Source organism: Rosa chinensis, chromosome 6 (assembly GCF_002994745.2).
Source record: "Rosa chinensis cultivar Old Blush chromosome 6, RchiOBHm-V2, whole genome shotgun sequence".
Lineage (NCBI taxonomy): Eukaryota > Viridiplantae > Streptophyta > Magnoliopsida > Rosales > Rosaceae > Rosa > Rosa chinensis.
Window position 1 is genome coordinate 37,138,622 of NC_037093.1, and position 18,754 is coordinate 37,157,375.

At 38.3% G+C, this 18,754-nt stretch overlaps 1 protein-coding gene and 1 non-coding gene across 2 annotated transcripts; one reads left to right on the forward strand and one right to left on the reverse strand.

Moving 5' to 3' along the window:
* Window positions 1-249: 249 nt before the first annotated feature.
* LOC112171269 lies at window positions 250-2,207 on the forward strand. Its single transcript, XR_005801127.1, has 3 exons — window positions 250-525; window positions 918-1,027; window positions 1,147-2,207. It is a non-coding gene; the product is annotated as an uncharacterized LOC112171269 (transcript).
* Window positions 2,208-11,630: 9,423 nt separating this feature from the next.
* On the reverse strand, window positions 11,631-13,293 carry LOC112174498 (protein ROH1). Its single transcript, XM_024312273.2, has one exon. It carries the CDS (start codon window positions 13,053-13,055, stop codon window positions 11,985-11,987), a length of 1,071 nt encoding a protein of 356 aa, XP_024168041.1. The 5' UTR covers window positions 13,056-13,293; the 3' UTR covers window positions 11,631-11,984.
* Window positions 13,294-18,754: the final 5,461 nt, after the last annotated feature.

Here is an 18,754-nt window from a genome sequence, read left to right on the forward strand (position 1 = left end):
TCAAGAAGCAGAAAACCATGAACACGATGACAAAGAAAAGAATGAAGTTGATAAGTAAATCAACTGAGATGGAGAAAGAAAAGGATGTGGAAACAAAAATCAACTTCAGCGTTGAAGCCTGTTCCAGTCCTGTGCTCTCTGGTAATTCCAGCAATTAACAGGAGTGGAACCGACCACCCGACCCCAGCCCAGATTTAAGCCCAACCCAAAACAAGAAAAGGTTGGGTATACAATTAACTCAAGCCCACCCTACCCCAGCTGCCCAACCCAACCTTTCTTCTTTTGAGTTCTTTCGGTAACCTCTTCTCCCGAGCCCAGCTTTGAAAGCATTTGAGTTGTATTCAAAATGTGGTAGCATACACTCGGACCCCAGCTGCCCAACCTTTCTTCTTTGAGTTCTTTCGGTAGCCTCCTCAAGTCCTCCTCTTCCCCCAGCGAAAGCTGCGAAACCATGGTTCATGCTTGCCTCTCTCATTCCTCTGAATCTCTGATTAACTCGAAGTGCCATAATTGATTCAATTGAATGTAAGTATAATTTCAATTTTGTTTAATTCAATCAATCCAATTTGGGGCAATTTTTAGTGTTAAAGATTGATCTCAAACTACATCCTTAATTGGGTTTAAATGTTTCTTTGCTTCTCTGCTTCTTTCTTTCTGTAATTGAGTAACTCTGTTTGTTTCTTTGCTTCTTTCTGTTTGTTTCTTGGCTTCTTTCTGTTTCTTTCTGTAATTAAGTCTACCATTTACTTCTCTGCTTCTTTCTTTATTTTTGTTTAAATGTTTAATTGTGAATGAGTAATGGGCACAATGAAGTATGATTGTATGAAGTATGAACTGCAAGTCTGGAACCGAATGTTTGTTTTTGCGTTTCTATATTTGTTTATGTGATTATAGTTAAATTATCTCAAATGTTATAGGCACGGTTCAAATGCTCAACCTGGATCCCAATATTTAATATATAATGATGTTGATGAGAACAAATGTTCGAGTCCATTGTTAGAATAGCTGAAATCTACTGCTTTCGAAGGTACTTTTTTCTTTTCTCTTCATTGTGCATATAAAATTGTGCCTTATATTGTGGCTTTTGTTTATGTTAAATTAGTTGTTATGAAAAATATTTAATTCAAAGTTAATTTCTTAATGTAGCTGCTGTTAGAGTATAATGTCAAATCATGAGCCGAAACCGAAGCGATCAAAATTCATACATACATGGTTTCAAAGAATGAATGTTGAGTCTTCAAGTTCAAATGTGGTTTCTGAACCTTCCATATCCTCTCCAAATATTGATCTTGAACTTCCACTTTCCATTCCTGAACCAAATATTGATGTTGAACCTCCACCTTCCATTCCTAAACCACAAAATAATATCAATGCTCTTGAACGTGATCCTGGATTACGTTGTGCCATATGGAAATATCCAGTGAATGAGCGTGATAGTATTCGAAAAGCCTATGTCTTGTTGGGTCCATTTCAACCCAAGTTAACATTTCCATTCATCAAACAAGGGAGTCAACAACGTAAATTTCAGTTTTCTTGGTTCAAGGATAATCCATGGCTAGAATATTCAATTTCTCTTGATAGGGCATATTGCTTCCCTTGTTTTCTATTTGACACTGAAAATTCTCGCCATCATGCATTCACCGTTGATGGGTTTAAAAATTGGAAGAGGGTTTGTGGTGTTGATAATATGTTGATGAAGCACGTAGGAGGCCTTAATTCTCCCCATCATGCTGCAATGCACAAATGGGATTTATTAAGAAATCCTACCAAACAAATTGAAACATTTTTTCAGTCAAAATCTTTGAAAGATGTGGAAGACAATCTTTGAAATAGTTTTTCAATCAAAATCAATAGAAAGTGTAAGGTTGTCTAGTTTTGACTATTTATGCTTCTACGGCGACCGCTGAAAGAGCATTTTCAGCTATGAACATCATCAAGAATAAACTTAGAAACAAGATGGAAGATCAGTTTCTTGGTGATTGTATGGCCCTTCACGTTGAGAAGGAATATGCTGAATCTATTGACAATGAGTCGGTGATCCAAGAGTTTGAAGCTAGTGGGACTAGTAGAGATTTAGTTAGTTTATGTCCTTGTATTGCATTGCACGTTTATTTTGTTGTTGATTGTGTTTTTTAGTTTTGTATTGATATGCTAGGTGTATCTTTTTTTTAATTAATGAAATTCTCTCGCACCGTCGAGATTCTCTAGAATTTTTTTTCTTTTTTCGTTTAAGAAATCCAAGCCCCCTTAAGGTTTCAATCCTGGATCCGCCATTATTTTGAAGCACATTTCTAGTACAGTTATCACTTACAAAACATACATATGCCACTCCTTAGTTCCAACCAACGAAGGCAGTAAGAGCTACTGGAAACTAAGGTAATACCACCGTCATTAGTAAGAATGGAGAACCAACCACTCCAGAAGATCCAAATATAAATGAAGGTCTAAAACAGATTTATAAAAAAGTAGCCAACTACAGAAGGGAAAATATAGTCCTAGAAGCAAGACACACATTTCTTTTTATAATTTGAACACAACTTTTAGTGTGTATTCTGTTGTATTACCATTGCATATATAAGACTTGACCAATTTCCACTGGTAAAACATGTTTTGAAGTAATTAGATATGCATGCTTCCTCGTATTGAAGATGAACATGTTCAACAGAACAAATCATGAGGTTATGTACATCACAAGCTAAATACGTATTCTCCGCTTAATATTTATAAAGAGAACCCTCTTAGATTCATAGTCCACATTTAACAACAGCTGAGAATGAGTTTTACGTGGGGATGGGGTCAACTTTTCATGGTAGCTTCACATTTCTAAGAGAGGTAGTAGGCTGAAGACTCATCTGCTACCAACTGTATTATTCACAAAACTGAGGATAAAGAGAGAAAAGGATGAACCAACAATCTCATTGTATATCTAACAGACATGTTAAACAAAGATAGAGAAAATCTTCAGTGGCCAATTTCAATAGGCACAAGTCATGCACAAGAATAGTCATTCATATCCACTGAAGTCAGAGCAAGTGCCATACTAGTTCGAAGAAATACCTTCTCTGTTTATCAGCTCCTTCAGAATGACTGCTTCAAAGTACTAAAGCTGCATTACCAAATAAGCCCTTGAGTTGAATTAGAATTAGGAAGTTCTTTACCTCCCACACCTGCCCTGGACATAATCTGGCTTAATATCTATAGGTAGAAAATGTAGAACCATCTAGACCAAGTACCATTAGTTGTATTGAGCTCGATTATCACTATATCTGCCAATACCTTGTTTCTGGTGCTCATCGTGTTCAATTCGTTCCATCTCTGTTCATCTTTCGGACCGAATCTGCCATCATAAGATCAAGCAATTAGGAAATACATTGAACCTGGACAGAAAGGAGGATTAATTAGGTTGTTTAACAAGTAGGACAAGTCTATTTTTTCAATAAAGACAAAAGAGAGATTTACAGAGGAAAATGGCAATGGAATAAAACCAACAAAGAAAAGAGAAACGGACAAAATTAAAATTTAAACTTTCTAGATTCATTTGAAGGGTCAGAAAGATTCAAACACTATAGATTTCTCTCACTTTTTGGTCAAAGCATATTTGCCTACAATAAAGGTGTGGGAGCTAGCAAGAATCATACACACTCATGAATCTTGAGAATTTAATAAATCTTAATAAAAGGATGAGCAAGAAACGGATTGCTCTCCTGGGAATGAGTGATTAGATGAAGTGACTCCTTAAAATGGCTATTTTCACTAATTATGGGTGTTATTTCTTAGTTTAGATGATTTGCATAATCCCCATCACAATTATCTGGGGACCCGGATGAAAAGACAGTGTCTCATTACCATATGATGAACTAGAAGAACTGAAGTAAAATCACAGCATGACTTCGTTTGGTATATTGATATTGGGATTCAAACACTATTACAATGCATCCTAATATTTCCCAATTCCTATATGGTAAGGGATAAGATGGTTAAGGATCAAAGAAGAAATTATGTAATGATCAATCAAAAATCAAAAGCACCGGCCAGGAGCTTGTAATCATTTGCATACAAGATATATACCCAACAAAAATAGAAAGAAGGTTAAAAATAGAGCAAGATAGACCAGGAAGGCAGGAAGGTCCATGCTTGCTTATCCTAATTTCTTCGTACAGAATATATGGTGATTGGTGATTGATTGATTAAAAACAAAAAAGAAGCATATCTACTCGCTAGTCTTTACCCAATTTTGCAGAGGCATCATCTTCACCTTCAATCTATTCTAGCTAGTAATAAGTGGCATACCAGTTATGAAAGGTACCTGCTAGGTTTATCAGCTGCCTCAGAATGACTGTTGATAAGTATTAAAGCTGCATTACCTATGCCCTTGCGTTCAATTTTCAATAGGAAATTCATTACCCGCCACAACCTGCTATGGATCACAATCTGTGCTTAATATTTGTAAGGTAGAAATCACATGGAAAATCCACACAATGTAATATCACTTATATCAGTAGGAACAGACTATCATTTCAACAATGCTGAGACAGATAAAGGAAAAAACAGAAGACCAAAGCAATAGAAAAGCAAGAGGAAAGAGAGAAGGGTAAGCAGGCAGACATTATAAACTCATGAAGTTAGTGGATGGATGCTGCTGAAAACAATAGAGTTTAATTAATTTATACAACACTGATGCAAATAAGTAGGCAAAGCATCTTGGACAACTTTATATGTATACTTCTTTCCATTAAAGGGAAAAAAGTTAGTTTCAAAACAATAATTAAGTTTATTGTCCTGAGCAAACAATTTGAAATTCAACAACAAATTGACAAACGAAGCCTGAGTTAAAGAACATTCAAATTCTTGTCTCACATTTCTTAGCCTTAGTCAAATCATAGTGAAGTTCCTGCAATCAAAGTGTGGGGATTTGCATAAATAAAATCATCAAAATCTCAGCTGTACCAAAAACTGCAGCATTTACCAAAGATCAAATATGTAAAGCCTCAAACTGAAAAGCATAAGCAGCACACTAGATAACTATCATTCTGTTTAGAGAAAGCTGAAGCCTGATGTTGTAGTTGAAGCTATCTATTGTGATATTGCAAGCAGAAGGAAGAGTTCACATCAGATATTGTGTTGTTTGTTTATTTATTTTGTTCAATTACCCAAGGAAAGAAAACAAGATAACAATTTGTCAACCTCTTTGGAGCTAGCAATTGTAATATATAACATATATGTACAATACCAAATTAGGGAGCACTATATGTGCTTTGTTAATATCTACACAAAAGACTATCACTAAAAACTGCCTTTCACACATTTGCACATGCTCCTACTAATTTATACTGTAATTTGGCGTGGTAATGGAACTCCAGATCACCAATGCCATAGATAATGTTGGCTCCACTGCTGATATCGGATTGCCACAGGCAAATCTGTCCTCTTTTTCTATCCATGGAAACTGAAAGCACGGACATCCTTATTCCACTCAAAGATTGTGAAGCTCAACAGAAAGAAGAAACAAAAGGGAAAAAAAAAAAAAGAGAAAAAATAATGTTATATAGGGTGCTACTGGGAGAGAGATGGTGACTCACTCGCAAGAATTCTGAGATGAGCATCATCATTAGTCCAACGGAAATGTATCACGTCAAAATAACCATGCTCAATCCAACCCAGTTTGAGTGCTCTTCCGGTGACATGTTCTTATTTCTTAAACACATACCTTTCTTATTTGGTATCAAGGGACTCAATCGCCTTATAACAAACAAGGCTATCCAAGTTTGGCGTCCCCATGATTGCATCCTTACTCTCTCTCTCTCTCCCTTTTCTCCATTAGATCAAGGATTCCCCGAACGTCATTAGCAATAGAATTAATGCTAAGAGCAAACCTTTCCAGAGTACCTGTTTGAGTGATGGTCTCAAATGAGTGACTATTCCCTTCATACCTAGTTTTTCGTTCTTTGGCTGGCGATCTCTGAGAAAACCTCAGAAACAATGTGTTCAATAAGTTCTCGTTCACACCTAGCTATGAGGAAGAAAGGTCAAATAGTCATCGATCAGTCAAGCAATTAAACTCCAATATAACAAGATAGTGTAATCAAAGGCACCAAACAAGGTGAAGCATAACATCAAAGTATAGTTCTTGTTAAGAAATGGTTTCTTTGTTCATTTGTGCTTACTCATATTTGTCCAACACCCACCCAGATATATCGGACACTATTGTTAAAGCTTCTTTCCATCTTAGCATCGTCTCTAAGTTTTCCGAGCCCCAATCAAAATACCCACTTTGCCTTGGTATATCCAAGGGATCTATATGGTAAAAAATGGGTATAACAGTGGTGTTCAATCTTCGAGAGCATTCTAAAATCAATAGAAGTTCATCCACGCACCCTGCCGATAAGCATAGTTTGGCGAGAGAACAACATGCAAACCTTGACTCTTGGATTGCCCTGGAGAGCTCTGGAGCAATATTTGTGTCCCTCTTTCACGCCTTTGTTCATAAATGAATGTTTTAATCTGTTGAACATGTTACAATTCGTGGTATAAATGAGATACAAAACCCTGTCTTCACCCATAAAATTCAAAAACACATCATGCTTCCATGGAGAAGGTGGTAGTGATACATAAGAAGATGGGCATCTGATGTAGATTATCCATTCCAAGCTTTCTTCAGGTGACAAGTTAAGGGATCCTTAAGATTGACAGCAAGCTATAGATGAGTTTTTGCAATTTCGATCTGTTATATATATTGTTTAAATATGAGTAATATTGTTTTAATGGAATAGCAATCCAAATTTTTCTCTCTTGTCCAAATATGCACTTTGTTCATAGACTTTACATTAAGCAGATAAACTGATAAAGAAACCAAACTGATATAGTTCTAGATACTATATATATATATATATATATATATATATATATATATATATATATATATATATATATATATATATATATAGGTCCACACGACTGAAGGATCCAATAGTGAATACTTCTTTTCTTTACTCAATGCTAAAGCTGGTTCTGAAGGATCAAATAGGTCATGGCTTGGGGAGTCATTGAAAGCAAGACTATCGGTTTAGTGTGTATGTCAAAGAACAGAGAAAGGAGCCTATTAATAGATTAGAGTATTTGGCCTAACTCACAGGAAGATCTATGAAGTTTTCAAACTGATGTAGTTCTCGACCTCAAGGATTATTAACTATGAAGTTTCAATTTTAACTAGATTTTAACCTAGTTCCTGTACAAATAAAAGTATATGGATTGACGAACTAGAGAGTTTAACCTAATTCATTCTAAGTAGAACTATTTGACTTTTAGAAACCAATAAATTATGTACTTCATAAATCAATGGACATAACAATTAGTTCATATATCAAATAAAGAATCAAGAGGCCGTTTCAAAAAGAGGAACCTAATTGTATTCATGCCTTCTTGTAACCATGGATGATTTTCCATAGAAGCGCAGAGAAAGAACAACGCAGCAAGTCACGCATAGAAGAAAAATCAGAGTCTTTAACGCAGAGGAGAGTTTTTTTTTTGAGCTGGAGTTAACGACAACTAACGTCACCTTAACCAGAGTTAGTGTAGAAAACCAAAAACTAATCCAAGAATGATGTGTTACTTTTCAGAGCCCTTAGATTAGCTAAATTATGAAATTCAAGTAAATTTACAGATTCCTCACTTTAGAGAAACCAGATCCAACTTCAGCTACTTTGGACAAGCTTTTCAAATTATTTCACCTATAAAAAAGAATGATCAGTAGCCTAACTCCCTTGACACCACCGGCCCGTGTGTTCAGCTGGGGTGACGAGTTTCGTCAAAATACAACCACAGTTCTGTTGAAACTAATGTCTACCGGTACCAGAATCATGGTTTTGAGTTGCACCAAAAGCAGAACAAAATCGGAAACATTTCGAACCAATTGCACGAAAAGCAAGTGGCCACCACCATTCATTTATGATTTATCACAGCTAACGAGGGGAAATAATTCCGCCGGCGCCAACACTACCACCACTCATATACCAATAGGGTCAACACCCATTTGAGAAAAAGAACCTCCTCTCCACAATTAGTGAATCTCCCGCACTTTGATTATTGAACCACTCTGGAATTTTACTTCTGGGACTTGCAATATTGAAATGGTCAAAATCCTGAGGGATTTCCTTTGTCAAATGAGGAACTGCTGTGTTCAATACAGTCCCATGCAATCGCCTTGTCATTGAGAATATTGCATTGTTCCGGCCTTCCATCGTCAACCAGTCCAATGCAGTTGAAAGAACTCGGAGTATAAGCGTACAATATGGTGAATTTGCTCCTTTGATGGTTTTGACTATACGAATTTGCTCCTTTAGAATAAGTGAAGAAAGGGACAACCGGTGCCATGATTGCAGTTACATTCTAAAGACTTTCAGTCTCTTAGTTTCAGGCTAGGTAAGGACCACAAAACGTTCAATTCATGGAGATATTTTATTTTCTCCATAGAAGTCCCGCATAATAAGAGCACGTGCTTTGAAAACTTTGTCAAAAATTCAAGGGATTCAATCGCTACCTCACTTGGGAGACCTCTTAATTGTTTTGCAATCAATGAGTTCCTAAATTCTAAGCCAACCGCAGTAGATGGGTGAATCTCAACCGAACTCTTTTGGAGATGTAATAACAGTTTCACCATATGCAATAATCATCCTGAATAAACCAATAACAAATCGTTACTTGACACACAAGAGAGAGAGAGAGTTGGAATTTAGAGATGAGAGACGAATCTTTTCCAGCTCTGGAACGTCTCCAATCTCCGGTCCGATTCATCTCTAAAACTCTAATTTATGGAGTCTTGTATTTGGTCAGAAACAACTTTTTGCCTATAGTTGCAGTCCACAACAACAGACAGGCAGAGATCGGCGTACCATTTTCTAAGGGTAAGTGTCCATGTGCAACATCTTTCGAGATGGCCTAAAAGCAATGCAAGTAGATTTCCCTCCTGCAATTGTCGTTGTAGGGGTGCTTTTATCTCATTATGTATATGCTTTTTTTGAGACATTTCATCGAACATCTCTTGTTTATTTTTAATGATGTCGAACTTTAGAATAAATGCGAATGAAACTGCATCTTCGCTCAATTTCACTCAAATTCAAACGGTTGCGGGCCACATGATTGACTTGAAGAACTGAGTATGCTTCTAGAAGGGGAAATGTTAAAAAGTCATAGTATGGGATGGACTTGAGGTTCCATCCGTACTAAAGATAACTTCGTGTAGAAGCATGTAAGTTGCTCTTCTAGGGGTTCTTGACTTCTCAGTTTAGAGGACAAAACGGTATACTAGTAAAAGGAAAATAATGCCAAGTATGACCGGTTTTGCGGCTTTTCCTCAATAAATTTCTGCGACACGTAACCCCACAAAACTGTTTACTACTTGCTCATGCCCTAGAAATTGAGTAACGATTCATTTTGGTAAATGAAGTGTGAAAGACGATGATAAATCGAAAATAAGGTCTATTATAAATCAAAAGAGGTCTAGTTTCATGGCACAGAACCCCTGAGCTTCAAGCTCTATTCTATTCTCAAGATGCAACACTTTGCCTAGAGTTGGTTCAAGTGGCGAGGAAAATGGGAAAATGGCTTAGAACTTGAATAGGTCATCACTTTGATGCTATCTGATCAACAGCACTCTAATGCATTCATCTGAAAGAGTTCCTGTAAACCCAGAATTATTAGATTGTCAGCTTATTATTTATGCATAGCTGAGGTCCGTCACCGTTCCAAGCATAAATATACACACTTATTATTCTGGGTCCAACCAATGAAAGGCAAAAGTAGAGCTATTACAATTTTTCTGCTTTTGCTGGGAAGTAAACCTAGCTGTAACAGATCAAAACCCTTCCACCAAACCTGATAAATGGAAAACAGAGGCCTTGATGGAATGACTGAATGAGTCCACTGTTGAGGGCCTTGAGGCTGCGTAGAGCTATCAGTATTAACAGCAAAACAGCTAATAAAGGAGTAGTCATGAAGGAAGCAACTAGCTCTGCGCCTCTGGTAGCCAGTAGTGTACTATTTGTAGGGTAGATTTACATTCGACTTGATCTGTACCACATATTCATAAATATCAACCCTCCCTTGCACAAATATCGTTCAATACAATCACGTTGCACAGTAAATCCATCCGGAAAAGGACAAAAACAGCTTTTGGGATTTATAGTCCACATTTATCAACAGCTAACAGTGAGTTTTACAATGGGGGGAACGGGTCAACTTCCATGGCAGCCTCACATTTTTACGAGGTAGGTTGTAGGGCGAAGGCTAAGCAGTACTACTGATGTTATAAGCTACCAACTGTATTATTCACCAAACTGAGGATAAGAAAGTGATGGATGAACCGAAAATCCCATTGTATATCTAACAGACATGTTAAACAAAGCTAGAGCAAATCTTCATTGACCAATTCCAAAAGGCTCAGAACATGCACAAGACTAGTCATTGATATCTATTGAATTCAGAGTAAGTGGCATACCAGTTATTAGAGACACCAGATATGTTTACAGCTGCTTTAGAATGACTGCTTCAAAGTATTAAAGCTGTGGTGAGGTGAATTATGGTTTAGGAAGTTCTTTACCTCCTACTCCTGCCCTGGACCACAGTCTGCACAATATCTGTAGGCAGAAATCAGATAGAACCATCTACATTAAGTAACATCAGTAGGAACAGCCTATTTTCGAAAAAGGAAAAAGAGATAAATGAAATACAGAGGAAAAAGGCAATGGAAGAACAATAAAGCAAAGACAGGGAAGGCAAACCTTCACATATCAGAAGACTGCTAAGACTGAAAGAAACATTATAAACTAATGATTCTTGTATCATTTGAAGGCTGAGAGAGGTTTGAACTTTTTAAATTTCTCACCTTTTGGGGGCAAATCATAGTTTTCCTGCAATAAAAGCATGGGAGCCCTAGCAAAAATAATACAAACTCATGAATCTTAAGTAGCTGTACTGGAAACTGCATCATTTTTGGGTCAGAATACATGAAGCCTAAAATCAGGAAGCAAGCAGTCTTGATAAGTCGAAGCTTTGACTCTTTGTTGTGAGCTAGATATTGTAATATTGCAGGCAGAAAATTCCAAGAACAATTACCATCAGTTTTGATTTGTTTGTAACTGTAATCTGACAACAAGCACTCCGTTTAGAGTAAGTTGAACCTTGATAATACGGTAGAAGATAGCAATTGCAGTATACAGGCAAGCAGAAAATGCCAAGAACAATTAGCAATCTAGCATCACTTTCTTTTGTCTTTTCACTTTGCATGATTGATGACTTAGACTATAAGCAATTGTAATACAATGATGAGAAAGAAAAGGGTTGCTCTCCTCAGAGACGGCAGGATGGAATGGCTTTTCCCTCAATTATGGATCTTAGTTTCTAAGTTTAGAAAATTTTCCCAATCCCATTATATGTTTATCTGGGGATTCTGGATGAAAAGACAGTGAGTCATTATCATACACTATAGTCAAGGATGAACCCCAAGAACTCGAGAAAAATCACAGCTTTTTCAATCAATCATCTGGATGACTTCGATCAGTATACATTGGTATTGGGATTCAAACACAATTACAAACCCTTCTAATTTCTAACTTCTATATGGTAAGTTTGTGGCATGGTCAGCGATCACAGACAAGAAAACTTTGAAATGTTGAAACACAAGATCAAAAGCAGCAGCCAGAAGCTTGCTGAGAACTTCCATTATACAAAATAGATACCCAACAAAAAGGCAAAAGCGAGGAAAAAAAAAAAAAAGAGCAAGATAGACCAGGAGGTCCATGCTTTGCACATCCTAATTTCTTCTTTACACATATATGGTGATTGACTGATTAAATACAAGAAAGGGTCATATCTCCTCCCTTACCCAATTTTTGCAGACGCCCTTCAAAATTGATCATCTTGATGAACAAGCACTTGGGTCTTGCTGGGCAATAATTCACGAATAAAATTGATCATCTGGGTTTTTGGGGTTATTCATTGGTCTTTCCCAAAGAGTCCATCCCCTCTGTTCTGCTCCGCACAATTCCATGGAAGACCTCCCTGACCTGTCTTTCCAGAGGGTCCAAGCCCTCCTTTATCCCCTCGCAGAGCTGCGAAAGCTCCTGAACTCTCTGCCTGACCTCCCCTTCTTTCTCCTCACTCAACGGAAACTGAACCGAATCAGCCAATTCGCTTATGACCCGGGAACATTTCTCGATCTGATGAATCTCCTTCAAGAGCGCACAGGCGTTCCTCCGGTCCCGCCGCTTCGACTCCTCCATTATCCTCTCGTGCAGCGAAAGCAGCGGCGCCGCCCACCCGAAGGTCCTCGGAATCGTGAAGTGGACCTGGAGGCCGCGGTCCTGGCACGGAATCGCCGCCACCAGCGCCCACATTACGAACAGTAGAACAGAATTGATGGTGAACACAGCCGACGCCAGCCCATTGGTCGCCACGACTTCATTGGGCCTCGGCGCGCAGAGGTTGTTCCCAATCGCCTGCAGCTGCCTCGCCGCCGACCACGACCGCGAGACGCTCCACGACAGAGATCGGAAGTGGCCCATTGACCGGTAGTCTTTGGCCGGGGCGTTGCTCCGGCCAAAGGACCGGTTGCGGTGGGCGAGGGTGTTGTTGTTGGAGCTGTCCTTGTCGTCTAGCATTGCAATAGCCAAATCTATCAGGGCCTTCTTGGCTCGCCGGAACTGGCCTTCGCCGAGAGTCCGGTCCCGGTCGAGAGCGCAGAGCACAATCTCCAAGAGCTTCTGCCACTGCCTCATCTGCTCAATCCCGTCGCGAATCGCATTGCAGACGTCGAGGGCCTTGACGCTGCGCTCGAAGTAATCGGAGAGGAGGCGGTCGACGGCGGGCCTGCTGCTGACGTTGGATTTTGGGGTGGAGAGGAGGAGGAGCTTGAACTGGTGGTGAATGCGGAGGAAGCCGTCGAGGAGGTCGCGGAGCCAGGAGAGGGAGAGGAGGTCTTGGGAGGGGGAGGAGAGGTGTTGGAAGCAATCGGCGACGTGGGTCTGGAAGGTGTCGAGGTCGAGAGCTTTGGCGCCGTCCATGACTGGATTGACGAGGTTGTGGTGGTGGTGGTGGTGGGGCGGCGTCTGAGGCTGAAGACGGAGGAGCGCCCGAATTGGTTGAACCCAGCTGCCGACGACCTTTGGAATTCCGTCGCGGGCATTCTCTTCACATCAAGCCACCCCAATAGGTAAGAGAGGAAGAGGGAGTGGGAGAGAGGGTTGGAGTTTAGAGAGAGAGAGAGAGAGTAGTGGTGGGAGAGAGAAGGTGGGCTTTGGGTTATATGGAGGTTTTGGGAAAGAAACGAGGATGGAAAGGAAAGTTACCGGGTTTAGCGAAAGTTAACCGCGGGGGATTTAAGTTTTACTACGCGCCAGGAACACGGACAGAACACGGCTGGGAAATGAGGGCGAGCTTCGGTTTCAGGTTTGTGGGTTTTGTTAGGGTGAGGGGCGCGGAGGGGGGTGAGGTGAGGACACGTGGAGGGGGAGAGACGGAGTCTTGGGTGCTGGGAGAGTACACGTGGACGGTACAGCTGGGTCTTCGTTGGCGCGTAGAATTGGAGTCCAGTCGCCGAGTGGCTTCTAGAAAGGCGAGAGAGAGCGAGGGAGTTCAGCTGCTTGACTGAATGTACGGAATTGCCCCTGAAGAGAAGAAGAAGAAAGAAGGGAGAAGGAAGAAGAAACTGTCAATTCCTGCGTGCATCGCATCCGCAGCTTTAAACAGTCGTGGGACCCACTGCTGCGGGGGCTTGAAGTTACCCTTTTGGGTTCAAGTTCTATTTTACGGTACTGACTCCAACTGAAGTTGAAGTATTGAGAATTTTTATCACTATTAGGGTTAAAATTTTCTTACATCGTATAAAATGACACTCAAATTTTGAAAATATTCAACCATCTATAACTCAATCTTCTTCTTCTATAGAATTAAAAAAATCTTCTATTCAATTTCAGTTTCTACCATCGATTGTAGAAACAAATAAAATTCAAATGTTTTCCAACTTCTAAAGAAACAAGAGAGAGAGAGAGAGACAGAGAGAGAGGTAGAGATGGAAAAAGAAGAGAATTAACAAAGTAAAATAAAAAATAATTGAAAAACAGTTTTTATGTAAAATATTATTATAATCCCACAAAACACCACACCACGCGTGATCAATTTTAACAAAAAGTTATAAAAAATAAACCGAGATATCAAGTTGATTTGTTTTTAAAACTTTAGGTATCATTTTGATAACTTATGAAAGTTGGATATCAAGTTGATTTGTTTTTAAAAATTTATATATCATTTTGATAACTTTTGAAAGATGGGTATCATTTTATTTGGTGTAAGAAATTTTTTACCCTAGTGGTGATAGAAACTCAAGTATTAAACTGATAGTAGTGACATAATTTTTTTTTCTTTTGAAATTGATATTAAGGAGAGAGAAAAGACGAAACAATCCAAATTGATCGGATTTATTTTGAGGAGAAAAGAAAATTTTCTATTTATGCACAAATGTAACTTAGTAATGTTTTGTCGAGTATACTACAACGATCATTGTTAGCTCTTTAGCAACAGGGAGTAGTGACTCAACTAAGTTTTTGGTTGCTGAGTAGAGCACAATCGATCATTATTTGGTCTTTAGCAATAGAGAACAACAACTCAACTAAGGTCCCTTTGTTGTTGAATCGAGCACAACAGATCATTGTTCGCTCTTTAGGTAGTAGTGAACAGAAACTCAAGAGAGTAGAGCAGATGGATCATTGTTACCTCGAGATTGGTCGCAAAATGGACAAGAGTCCGGTTCTGTTCCACTTATTTATTCAAATTTTTTGGATAAAACAAATAGTACTGTAACGCTTAGGGACCTACTCTTGATAAATTCTTTGGAAGAAAGGATTGGACAAACACAGTAAATTGTTATCCCTCCATTGGTTAGAAGGAAAAAAAAAAAAAATTGGGGATCACGTGTGGTGTTGCTCCCCATTCCCCAAGGAGAGGGAGTAGGAGCTGTTGATGAATCTGACCGGGTCTCCTGGTTGAATCATCCGATGGTCAGAAGAAGAGGAAGACGGGGAATGTAATAATTTTCCAAAATTGAGGGAAAAGGGGGGACACCGCAAAATCCTATTTATTATTCAATTATCAATTGTCCAGAGACATGGAATCTCTAAGCAAACATTTATTTCTTATCAGCGACAATTATCCCATTTTAATTATATCTTAGACATTAATTGTGAAATTTTTTTTTTTTCTGTTTTTTTCTTTGGGAAACTGATTATTTTTGGCTGGCTCTTGCCACTTGGCAGGCTTTGGATATTTCAAAGTGTTTTGTTTCTCCCACCATTTTCTGTTGGATGGTGACAGTTGAAGTCAAACCCTGCAAAAAACATGATTCTAAATGACTTGCACAACATCATATTGTTGTTAATTTACAAAGCAATTTGACATGCACATCAAATTTTTGCCCAATAATAATATTTACAGTGTAGAGACATATATATATATATATATATTTTGTGCGCGCAAGCAGATGAAGTCCGTTAGAATTGATAAGTTAATAATTATTTTATTATTCACGGTTATTTAATTTAGTAGCATGAGGTAGCAATAAGCAAGAAAACATGAATTTAATTGAAAGATATTAAGTGGTCGTGTAATCAAACAGTTCATTTATAACGTAAGAGTTGGAAATGACACCGTCCATGAACCAAATGTGATCAACAATCGTCTTAACTTCATACCCTTAAGACTACAACGACCCTTAAGACATCAACGACACTAGGTAGCTAGCCAAGTGAGATATATAGTGACTACTGCTAAAAAGCAAGAATGCTAAAAAGGAAATGAAGAGCTGATGGGAAGCTACATCCCTAGATGGTTTTTTGTGCTTCGAATTGGATTATTTACATCCTTAATATGAGGGGTTCACGAATGACATAAATGAATATCATTATTGAAGATTGTCTAAACCTTTTTTAATGAAAGATACATCAATTTTGTTTTCATAGTTAATGAGCAAAATTTTAGGGTACGAGAGAAGCGAGGTATATTACCTTATTATTTCTAGTTGCAAAGTGAAACTATTAATGTTTCCATGCTACTCATAGAAACCTTTTGTTTTTTTTTTTAGAACACTTGAATATTCGTAATATTGATAACAGAAGAAGAACACCCTATCAAATTATCTAAATGGTGACATAATTTAGGTATTAAATTCTTCCTCCTAAGTGAATCTCTCACATTTTGTTTTAAAAACTTGACTAGTACTAAACTACAATTTACCCTGAATTTAAAATTGCTAATTTGGTATACTTGATGACTCGTTCTTTGATGACACAATTATCCTCTTAATTATGGAAATTAACGTGTAAACGTAGAGGAGGATTGATTCCATGATATGAGATGACATGCTAGTGTGGACCTAATGATCGATACATCTGACGCAGCCACAAGTTGTGGACCATTTCATTAAATTGCTCATCTCCCATGCCAACGTGTTATTCTTGAAATCGCAATTTGCACAGAGACTACAAATATATTGCATAGATCGATAGGTTTATTATACTGCTACGTGGGGACTGATGTGATATCTACATACTTGGCTCCTCTCACACATCTGTCTTTCATAATAAATCTGGGATGTGTCTCTTTCCTTAGAACCAATGAACCATCCTTTTGTACAAAGAAAAAGGGTATGAATCAAATCGATGATGTAGAAGAAAGAGGATAGGAGAATTGATTTCCATCGATAGATGATTATTCATGCCGAACAAGACGAGAATTGTACACATAAAAGATGAGATATCTCTCTCAACCGTAGTACGACAAGCTGTCTTTTGGTTTCGTCCACAATATCATCATGGTGACGAGATCTTACACTAGTGTCATGTATGCAGCATCGATCTTGAGGTTTGTGACGAAGTCTCCTTAAGACGACGTTAGATTTCTAGCATGTCAATATGCTCGATTATTATTTAAGAATCAACCGTGAATTATAATTTTAAATTTATACATGCGTCATCATATAATTAAATAGTTAGAAAAATCTAATATGTTAACCACGCTACAGATTTTCTCAAAAATTATACTCTTAGTTGTAAAGATTCAATATTTTTTTTTTACTCATTACATACTTCATCATATGATTGGATGATAAGACAAATCTAATAGTCCAACAACACTAAAGATTCTCTCAAAAATTACACTTGTAGCTCTATAAATTCAATGTGCTTCCTTTACTCATTTGTTGGCAAGAATTTACATGAAGTGTAAATGAGCTTAAAACAACTAATGTAGTGGCGCAAAAAATAGCTCATTTTGTTGTAAATTTTATGTAGAAAGTGGGTTGCATATCTCATTTTCTCGATTCACAAAAGTACGTCTTTTGAAATCTCTTATTTTTGTGTGCTTTTTATTTTTTATTTTTTTTGCGAAAGTCGATTGATTATTTATTAACATACAATCAAAGTACAACAACCAACAAATCATTCAGGACAAACCCCCGAAATGCTTGTTGACTAGAACAAAAAACTAAAAATGGATGAGGTGTGAAACAAGAAGCCAAATGCAAAAGGTGAAAGTGCAATAGATGAACATTTCTTGCACAAATAATGATCCTGAACAAAACTTAAATATTTAGGGGAAATGATCATTTACCTAATTTCAGCTTAAAAATTGCCCACTTGCTCCACCAACTGTTTTTTAACCCCATTTACCCAAAACACTCTAAGGGATTATTTCCCTAATACCCAATTAATTCTTTTTCATTCTTTTTATTTATTTTTGAGACTTTTTTGCCCTCTCCTTCTTTCTCACTTAGAGAGAGAAGTCATCCTCCACCTTGCTATGCTCCGGTGACCAATGGCCGGCCGCGGTCTCTGGCGACCGGTGACGGGACTCCCGCGACCGATGACCGGAATCCGGCAACCTGTCACCAGAATCTGGCAACCGATAACAGGAATCCGACTACCAGACTAGTGACCGGATTCCGACGTCTAAATTTATTAATACCCAGTAACCATATTATTTCCCCCAGTAATCATATTATTGCCCCCCCAATACTCATATTATTGCCTCCCAAAATCATATTATTGCCGTCCATTGAATTGTATAAATTCCCAAAACCAAAATGAATACATTACAGGCACAATTGATCAATTTATATGCATATTATTGCCCCCCAATAATCATATTATTGCCTCCCAAAATCATATTATTGTCGTCTAGTGAATTGTATAAACTCCCAAAACCAAAATGAATACACTACAGGCACAATTAATCAATTTATATGCATATTATTGCCCCCCAATACTCATATTATTGCCTCCCAATAATCATATTATTGCCCCGCAATAGACATGTATAACTACTCAATAAAACCTTTTTTTTTCATTCTTCTTTCTTCTTTCCTTATAATCCTTCTGCCAAATTTACCAAAAAAGAACTTGAGAGAATTTCACAGAAGAAGAACAAGAAGAAGAAGAGAGAGAGAAGAGAGAGAAAGTTTGCAATGGCGAACGAGAAGCCGCTGAGGAAAATTGCAGAGGCATTCAAGGAGCTGGAGGCAGCAGTGAAATCAGAGACCGGCGAAGTGGAGGTTGCGCCAATCTCGCAGGCGTGTTCTCTCGTCTCGCCGCTGTTTCAAGACGGGCACGGAGCTGGAGGCAACGATGGGCATGGCACGGACGCCGGCGACCTGAGGCTGGAGGAATCGAATGTAGCGGTGCGCCTCCACGAGCATGGTGAAGGTGTCCATCTT

Coding starts and splice junctions, on each gene's coding strand:
- LOC112174498 (XM_024312273.2), bottom strand. CDS start 13,055: ATGGACGGCGCCAAAGCTCTCGACCTCGACACCTTCCAGACCCACGTC.